The sequence below is a fragment of the Oryzias melastigma genome, unplaced genomic scaffold, assembly GCF_002922805.2.
Source record: "Oryzias melastigma strain HK-1 unplaced genomic scaffold, ASM292280v2 sc00364, whole genome shotgun sequence".
Lineage (NCBI taxonomy): Eukaryota > Metazoa > Chordata > Actinopteri > Beloniformes > Adrianichthyidae > Oryzias > Oryzias melastigma.
In genome coordinates this window covers 18,732-28,368 of record NW_023416962.1, presented here as the reverse complement: position 1 = coordinate 28,368, position 9,637 = coordinate 18,732, and the positions used below count along the sequence as shown (strand labels likewise).

Genomic DNA, 9,637 nt, shown 5'->3' with positions numbered 1-9,637 from the left:
ATTCAATACAGGTCAAAAATATTTAATGACTATATAATCATAAATAAATGAGGGGCTATTGTGGATGTATAGTGATTAGTGCATATATTTAAGTGTACAGGCATATACGTGTATATACATTTGTGTACGGGTGTTTACATATATATGGATCTTTTTTTCTTTTCTCTTCCATGTGTGTATGCTGTTTTTCTTTCTTTGTGACTTTTTTTTCCTTTATTGAGACAAAGTAAGTTGATAGGCTTGAGTAGCATTATTTAAATTAGCTAAGAGGGTGGGATTAAATAAGTTTTTTAACTTCCTCCCACCCCTTTTTGAACACTATATCAAGTGTGTACTGTTCTTTTGGTTACTCTTTTGTTTCTTGTTTGACTGTTTTATTGTTTTAATAGTGTTCAAAATAAACTGAAACTGAAAATAAAAGCTCAAATATTCATTATGAGGCTATCCAGCTTTTGTCAGATAGTTTGACGTTGCAATGTCTCACAAATTTGTCATGAGGCCAAAAATGAAGCTAATATGACACGAGGACACGCACCAGGAGAAATAAGCGTTTAATCGACACATTCTGCTTGTGTTACTTGCAGTGTAAGACTCTTAAGAGGCGTTTCAATTTATGCGGCTCCAGACACATTTGTTTTTTATTGTATTGGTCCAAAGTGGCTCTTTCAACACTTTGGGTTGCCGACCCCTGCACTAGGGAGTAAGCTGTCCAGGACACCTGTGAGGATGTTATTTGTGCTTGAACAGCATGTGTGTGGTGAGCTGTAATACCACCGCCGGCCAATAGAGGGCGGTGTTGTCATGTAAGACGTGATGGCGTTGGAGATTAAAACGTTGACTGATTGTGGATCTGAAGAAGCAGCGGGGCTGCTAGCGCTCGGAAATAAACAACAACATCGATTTATAACTTTACAAACGTCATGCCTAAACAATAAAGCCAAACTTACATTTAAATGTAATCCTCTGAGTTTCAGAGTTTCACCCGCGTGAAGAAAAGCGCTTCTCCACCACGCAGTACTGGCGCTAATTAGCTTGGCGAGAGTAACCCCTTAAAACAACTATGTCAGATAATTCTACTCTTTAAAATGCCACAACAGCTTGAAGGGTCGGGGAGGAATTTGGATTCAGCCCAATACGCTGGAATAATCGTGTTTGTATGTTTACCTTTGCGTGGATTTCAGGCTGGCTTGTCTGCAAACGTCGCTACAGGTTTTCTTGTGTTTTTGCCTGTGATGGTCGCTCCACACAACGTATACAACGTCTTGTTGAGGGTCGTCTTTAATATAACATTTGTCCATATATGTACTTCTCTGTTTCTACCTGGAGTAGACATTTTTCACCAATATCACAGACACAATTCATTGAATTAGCGTCTTCCCAGGCGGGCCAAAGGGCTCTGTGTTCTGATTGGATCACTCTGCATTTGCTCCCGCCCTCCTCCACCAGCAGTCACTATGATTGGATGTCGTCTTCGATCAGCATTTTCGCTTCGTTTTTATCCGTTGACGAAAAAGTCTGTCAATTTTCTTAAAGTTTTCGTGTCTGGGTGGGAGTTTTTGTTTCGTTTTTGTTTCGTTTTCGTTGGGTAAATAGTGTCTTTGACGAAGACGATGACGAAAATTTTTCGTCAACGAAATTAACACTGATGTGCAGAATAGATTTGCTGTGCGCAATGGGTGTGGGAGCAGTGGCAATTGCGCACGTGCGCAGCTTAGAGGGAACAGTGCAGAGGAGTCAGCACATGTTAGCAGTATGTCTTCACCCCCTGCTCTGGCCTTCTTCATTAGCATTAGCCTTTTATTAGCTTAAGAAACAAAGACAGGAACAACACCATATTTGGGAGAGCATGTGAAAATGAGTTGTTTTCCATGATAAGAAAGGGGGAAACTAACAAAGGAGAAAACAAGTTACGGGGGATGGTGAGCAATACTTGCAAAGGTTGACTAACAAAAGAGCTAACAGTCTCAGACCAGCTGCACCCCCAAACATTCTTTCCAACAATATTTAATGATCATTTAACAATAAAGGAATTTACCTCCAATGATGTCATGATAACATGTCCTTAATAGATTGAGGAATTAAAGTAACCCTTGATTCTTTGTGTTCAATTACTAACTGAGAAACAATCTAAACAATCTAACAATATCTCTCTGATGTTCGTCATAAATGTGTAAAAACTATTAATTCATTCAGGTCAGCTGACCCTCCAGAGGTCATTATTATTACAGCAACATCTGTTAATTTGTTTTAAAGATCTTCGATAAACTGGTGAAATTAAGAATCAACAATTCAATTACAGCCTTTAATGATGTAATGGAAATATCTGGATTTATATTGTAAAAGTTATGTTTTACATTTGTTTATTTGCTTTTTTGTTGCTTCTGCTTTTCAAGATTAAGGAAAATATTTTTTTCAAACTTTGATCCATCGAAATCAATTCTGTATCTTTAGATTTTGTAAGAGTAAAATGTCCAGTTGGTTTTGTAGTTTATTTAATTCAATAATTTCATCTGTTGACAGATTAGATTTTCTCAAATATTCTTCATAGTTAGTTCTCTGTTGCTTTCCTCCTTTTACTCTTAGAGAATGTTTTAATTTGAAATTCTCTTCTTTTAAATTTCAACCAATCCCATTGATTTATGAGATGTTTTCAACTTTTACTATTGGTGGTTAATTATTTGTGCAGACACAAAGATCATCCTAAAGCGTGTTGTTGGATTTTCATGTTCAACTTCAATTAGATCCTATATTGGAAACATAAAGCAGTAACACTGTGGTTGATGTGTTTCTCTCTTAAATTATTGTTTTTATCTAATGAATACTGAGAGATCAAATGTTGCAAGAAATAACTGAGAATTTGGACTGTATGAAAATTAATATAAATTTGTATATTTAATATGAAATAAACCAAAAGAAAAGTTATTATGGATTCATGATGAAACCACAAAGTCAATGTAAAAATGTTTTTTACATTTTTGTAAGTTTGGTCTTTTTACAGTCAAGTCAATAGGAACTGACTTTTTTTGTATAACATTCTAGCTGTGACTTTGTGAACCGATCTGACTCAAGTTAGTTTTATGTGAATCCTCCCAGCACAGACAGAATGGATCTGATGGTTCTGATTCTCCACAGAGTGGACCAGCAGAGCTCAGAGACTCCCAGTGGTCCGTCTGTCCAGCAGCATCAAACACAGCTGGATTCCATCTTTCTGGTCTGTACATGAACAACAACTGCTTTTCCATCATTCTGTCCACAGTCATCTCCATGCTGCACTTTGGAGACCAGTGGATTGTCAGTGTGTCCAACATGGAGCTGATGTTTGGCTCCATGACTTCACTCTGATTGGCTCATTCATCTAGAATTCTGTTGCAGCTGCTGGAGGTCAACATTGTCACTTTTGTGAAGAAGGAGCTGAAGAAGATCCAGAAGCTTCTGAGTCAGAGGGAGGATGAGGAGGAGAGTGAAGATGAAGAGCAGAGGAGCAGCAGAGAGTCACTGATGAAGATCACAGAGAACTTCCTGAGGAGAATGAAGCAGGAGGAGCTGGCTGATCGACTGCAGAGCAGTAAGAGGATTTCTCTGAAGGTTTCAGCTGCTGATAAATGAAGATTTACTGATGTCTCAACACATGGAACCACATGGATTCAAACCCTCATCATTCAGGCTGCAGAGAGTTTATTTACTCTGTTTGTTGTCTTCATTCAGGATCTCCTGCTGCAGTTTGTCGACATAAAGTCCAATCTGGTCTGAAGAAGAAGTTCCAGTGTGTGTTTGAGGGAATCGCTAAAGCAGGAAACCCAACCCTTCTGAATGAGATCTACACAGAGCTCTACATCACAGAGGGAGGAACTGGAGAGCTGAATGAAGAACATGAGGTCAGACAGATTGAAGCAGCATCCAGGAAAGCAGACAGAGCAGAAACCAGCATCAGACAAGAAGAGCTCTTTCAACTCCCAGCTGGAAGACAAGAACCAATCAGAACCGTGATGACAAAGGGAGTGGCTGGCATCGGGAAAACAGTCTTAACACAGAAGTTCACTCTGGACTGGGCTGAAGGCAAAGCCAACCAGAACATCCACTTCACATTTCCATTCACTTTCAGAGAGCTGAATGTGCTGAAAGAGAAGAAGTTCAGCTTGGTGGAACTTGTTCATCACTTCTTCCCTGAAACCAAAGAAGCAGGAATCTGCAGCTTTGAAGACTTCCAGGTCATCTTCATCTTTGATGGTCTGGATGAGTGTCGACTTCCTCTGGACTTCCACAAGACTCGGATCCTAAATGACCCTAGAAAGTCCACCTCAGTGGGTGATCTGCTGACAAACCTCATCAGGGGGAACCTGCTTCCCTCTGCTCGCCTCTGGATAACCACACGACCTGCAGCAGCCAATCAGATCCCTGCTGAGTGTGTTGACATGGTGACAGAGGTCAGAGGGTTCAATGATCCACAGAAGGAGGAGTACTTCAGGAAGAGATTCAGAGATGAAGAGCAGGCCAGCAGGATCATCTCCCACATAAAGAGATCCCGAAGCCTCCACATCATGTGCCACATCCCAGTCTTCTGCTGGATCACTGCTACAGTTCTGGAGGATCTGCTGAAGAGCAGAGAGGGAGGAGAGCTGCCCAAGAGCCTGACTGAGATGTACATCCACTTCCTGGTGGTTCAGGCCAAAGTCAAGAAGGTCAAGTATGATGGAGGAGCTGAGACAGATCCTCACTGGAGTCCAGAGAGCAGGAAGATGATGGAGTCTCTGGGAAAACTGGCTTTTGAGCAGCTGCAGAAAGGAAACCTGATCTTCTATGAATCCGACCTGACAGAGTGTGGCATCGATATCAGAGCAGCCTCAGTGTACTCAGGAGTGTTCACACAGATCTTTAGAGAGGAGAGAGGCCTGTACCAGGACAAGGTGTTCTGCTTCATCCATCTGAGTGTTCAGGAGTTTCTGGCTGCTCTTCATGTCCACCGGACCTTCATCACCTCTGGAGTCAACATTATGAAACATAAGAGAGATTCCAAGATCTTTAAACTCAAACAAACCAATCCAGTCCAGTTCTACCAGAATGCTGTGAATACGGCCTTACAGAGTCCAAACGGACACCTGGACTTGTTCCTCCGCTTCCTCCTGGGTCTTTCACTGCAGACCAATCAGAGTCTCCTACGAGGTCTGATGACTCAGACAGGAAGTAGCTCACAGACCAATCAGAAAACAGTCCAGTTCATCAAGGAGAAGATCAGTGAGGATCTGTCTGCAGAGAAAAGCATCAACCTGTTCCACTGTCTGAATGAACTGAATGATGGTTCTCTACTGGAGGAGATCCAACAGTTCCTGAGTTCAGGACGTTTCTCCACAGATAAACTGTCTCCTGCTCAGTGGTCTGGTCTGGTCTTCATCTTACTGTCATCAGAAGAAGATCTGGAAGAGTTTAACCTAAAGAAATACTCTGCTTCAGAGGAGGCTCTTCTGAGGATGTTGCCAGTTATCAAAGCCTCCAACAAAGTTCTGTAAGAACTCTCATGAAAATCACCTTCAGTGAACAAATGAATTTGAATGAAAAACAAAAGTTTCAATAACTGCTGTCTGTCTTTGTTTTCTTCAGACTGAGTCGCTGTAATCTGTCAGAGAGAAGCTGTGCAGCTCTGTCTTCAGTTCTCAGCTCTCAGTCCTCCAGACTCAGAGATCTGGATCTGAGTTTCAACAAGCTGCAGGATTCAGGAGTGAAGCTTCTGTCTGCTGGACTAGAGAGTCCACACTGTAAACTGGAGAGTCTCAGGTCAGATTTCATTCAACTGTTTTTCCAGGTTGTTTGTTTTTTCCCTTTTTAGAAGAAAGATCTCAGTGAAGAAGAAAAACAATAGATGTCTGTTTCATACAATGTAAAAAATCACAACAATCTGCTGGAGTTGAAACTCCTTTTTTTTCATTTACCTGATGGTTATAAATGTTATCCTGGATTTTTCACACCAGACTAAAAATGAGAACCTAAGTCCATCCAGGTGTAGATTTCTGGGATAAGTTCATGTTCTCTGTGTTCTTTGAAAGAAAACTGGAGATTTAAATGGATAAGCAATTGCAGTACATTTCTGACCCATAGAGCACCATCTCCTTATGAAAATGTGTGAGGAGGTCAAACTATGGTGGACTGACAGGTTTTTCCCACAGACCTGGTTCTGGAGCTTATTTACTGAGCTTGGATCAGCATCAGATCTTTCAGCTCACATAGTTTTTAGGTCAGCTTTTGGTTCTCAGTCTGTATTCTTCTAAAGACAAAATCTTTGCTGGGTTAGATAGAAGAGCCTCTGCAGGTAGTTTTTATACAAGACTGGGAGCAGGGCTAAAGGGTCAAAAGAAACACTATGTTTGTAGTTCCACTCAATAACTAAACTTAATATTTTTAAAACTACAGTCAGGAGGAATGAAAATCATAAGCAGGTTTGTTCTGTTGAGCTCTGGGGACAGGGCTGATGTGAAAAAAAAAACTCCAGCTGTAAAAAAGTATTTTTCTGAAAAGATCAGTTGAAACACAACTTCAGTCATACAAATCAGTTAATAAAGAAACTGAATAAGTTCTAGATAATTCCTCACCTGGACTACTTTAATGCTTCTATCAGGAGATCAGTGGTCCAGAATGTAAGAATATCTCAGTCTTCTCTTGAATGATTAACTAGGTTCCTTCTGAGGACATTCCTCTGTGCGAATCAGTTTCCAATGTGAACCAGAGTCTGTGAGTCAGAAACTGGACTTTACTGGTTCAGCAGATGTGAAGTGTTAGCTGCAGTGAGGATGCAGTAGCTGCAGACCAAAGCATGAGGCAGGACCACTGTCTTACAGCCCTCATACATGTCCTGCACTGCTCTCACATAGTTCTGTCACTCCAGACTTCCTCATACAATACCATAGTTCCTCTCTGGACACTCTGTCATAAACTTTCTCCAGATCTACAAGGACACAGTGGAGCTCTCTCTGACCTTCTCTGTACTTCTCTATCAACATCCTCAAAGCAAATGTTGCATCTGTAGTGCTCTTTCTTGGCATGAAACCATACTGAAGCTCACAGATGTTTACAGTGTTTAACATCTATCCATCACAGTTGTTGTAACAATAGCTGAAGTCTTTTTTAATGAAAAAAAAATCGAATTGATCACCATGCACCACCTGACAAGTCACTGAAAAAAATCATCAAATTGTCTGAGTGGTCTTCAACACAGAATGAAATCCAAAATATTTCTAAATTCACATTTGTGTGCTAATTTTATTGATCAATTAAAATTTCTAAAAGTTCCTGAAAATCTCTGATAACGTCCTCTTATAATGCTAGATTCCACAGGGCAGCTGCAGCTTCAAACATACTCCTCCAAACACTTTCTACTTCGGGAAATCCGCTGTACGTCGGACGGTTCAGGCCTCCGCTTCGTGCGTTAATTTCTCATAATGCACACTTTATTAGGTATTATCCCTTACTTAACAGTTGGTCTGGGACCAGAGATGCAAATTTCCTTTCATCCCTGTAGTGAAATGACAATAAAGAATCCTTTTGATTGAATCCTTGTCTCTCAATCCCAATTGACAATCAGAAGCACCAATGTGATCTGCTGAACGGAGGGAGTGGCTGCAGCTTTGCGGTTGACCCAGAGAAGCTGACGTGGAGGACCCGTGGAGCATCCGTAGCCAGTCTTGATTGATAAAACCAGACACAAAAAAAGACCCCAAAACAGCAGCAGGTTCCACCTACATAACCCTGTAGGAAGCGATTCACTCAAATTTACTTCTACCTAGCCGCACGCTGATTTGCGGTGCGACTAGGTCTTCCAACTACCACTGCACTGGCAGTGGAGCCCAGTGGCAACATGTGAAGGGAGGCAGTCTCAGTCCAGGAATCTGGATACGCCAGCTCAGTCCCCTTTTATAGTAACCAGATGCTTATTAGCAGCACCTGGGTAGGATTATGTGCACCTGCACATCAGCCTGATTAAACCTTACTGCCACATATAGTTTATAAAAATGAATAAAAATGTGCATTTTGAAAAAGCTTAAATTTGTGACACTAAGTGAAATGGGGGAACCTAAGTCTCCTTGCTCTGCTCCATTCTGAAGCATCCACTTGTAGACAAATAGATCCATGAACGTCTTTGTTTTCCTGGTCTGATCTGGGATCTGGATCCAGCTTCAAGACCATTTCCCTTCTGACTCCTTACCGAGACTCATGCTCTCTTTTATTATCTCTCTAGTCCTCTGTGGGGTGGTGGCGGTGTGCCGCAGCGGCATGAAGGTAACCTGAGCGCATTCATGCACGCGGCACGGTGGGGTGCAGGTACAAAGGCACAGCTGCTGCACAACATGAGAGAAAGGTAGAGAGACTCTGGAAATGTTCAACCTTTCCACTTTCTGTGGAGAACATGGAAATCTGAGGATTACTATGATAATGCTGTTTTTTAGGTTTATAATCTTTCACTGAAAAACGACATTTTATTCTAAAGTATGTTTAAATCAACATACAAATATTTGTGTTATTATGAGCAGCGAGGACCAAAAGTTCATTTAGTGTTTCACAGTTCTATTCAAGTATGACAGCACAGCAACATTGTATATAGTGATGATGAAGCATTTTCCTGGAGCATCTGTAGGAGCCCTAAATAGCAAAAGTGAGATGATTGCATTCAACTTGTTTAGTTTTATTTGCTGCCAGTAGGGGGAGCCTGGGAGGCGATCTGGGTGCACAGGTGTAGTCACACAGCAGACTCGTGGCAGACAATGTGGAGTGGAGTCCAACAGTTTTTTGACCTCGCTACAGAGTTAATTTTGACAGAATTTTAATTTAGTTTTAGTCATAGTCTTTTGACTAAAATAGGGTTTAGTTTTAGTCGCAATTTAGTCATGTTGATTCTATTAATTTTAGTCAAATTTTAATCGACTAAATTACAGTAGATATTTAGTTGACAAAAATATAGAATAAAGTTAAAGCATTTTAATGAAATTTACTGTCATCGCATGAATAACAGACAAAGATTTTACTAATTTGTTAAAAAAAATGTTAAAGTTCACTTTGCTTTCCAAACATGTCCTTTCTGGGAATTCAGCTTCAACTTAAAACACATAAAAAAAAAAATAATAATTATAATTCCATCCCATTTCCAATAAGAAAGTGTCTATTCGTACGTCATTTTCAAAAATCGTAAAGGCAGTGCTAAACTTTTTTCTTAGTCACACTGACCCAGAGTAAAGGGTTAAGGTTAGGATTATGGTTATGGTTAGGGTTAAACAAGCAAATGTTTCCTGAGTGCTGCTGTCTCTGCAGCTCACGGCTCCACCAGGGGATGGGTCAAATGTGGAGAACACATTTCACACATTTAGGAGTGTGACAGTTAATGGGACTTTAACTTAAAAGTTTAATTTTAAATGCGTGCAGCCAACAAAAAAAATCCAGCCTTGGACAAACTTAAAATGCGTGCCGGAAATGCAGCAACGTGATCCTGGCTGCACGTATTACATGTGGACAAAACATGAATTTCCATCACATTTTGTGCTGGTCACATGTAAATATGTGTAAATAACATCAGCCTCATTATAAATGTCTGAACATAAAAAAAAAACTTGTATTGAGGAGGTAGTGAAGTTTAAAAATGCATTAAAAAACACTGCTC

General features: G+C 40.6%; 1 protein-coding gene across 1 annotated transcript in view; it reads left to right on the top strand.

The window, feature by feature from the left end:
* The window catches only part of LOC112138321 (protein NLRC3-like), a 49,998-nt gene extending 40,776 nt beyond the window's left edge, over nucleotides 1-9,222 (top strand). Inside the window, exons 2-4 of the mRNA XM_024260883.2 lie at nucleotides 3,496-3,585; nucleotides 3,753-4,591; nucleotides 8,945-9,222. Coding sequence (XP_024116651.2) covers nucleotides 3,496-3,585; nucleotides 3,753-4,591; nucleotides 8,945-9,011 — 996 coding nt within the window. The 3' untranslated portion in view covers nucleotides 9,012-9,222. The remainder of the gene's footprint in view (nucleotides 1-3,495; nucleotides 3,586-3,752; nucleotides 4,592-8,944) is intronic.
* Nucleotides 9,223-9,637: the final 415 nt, after the last annotated feature.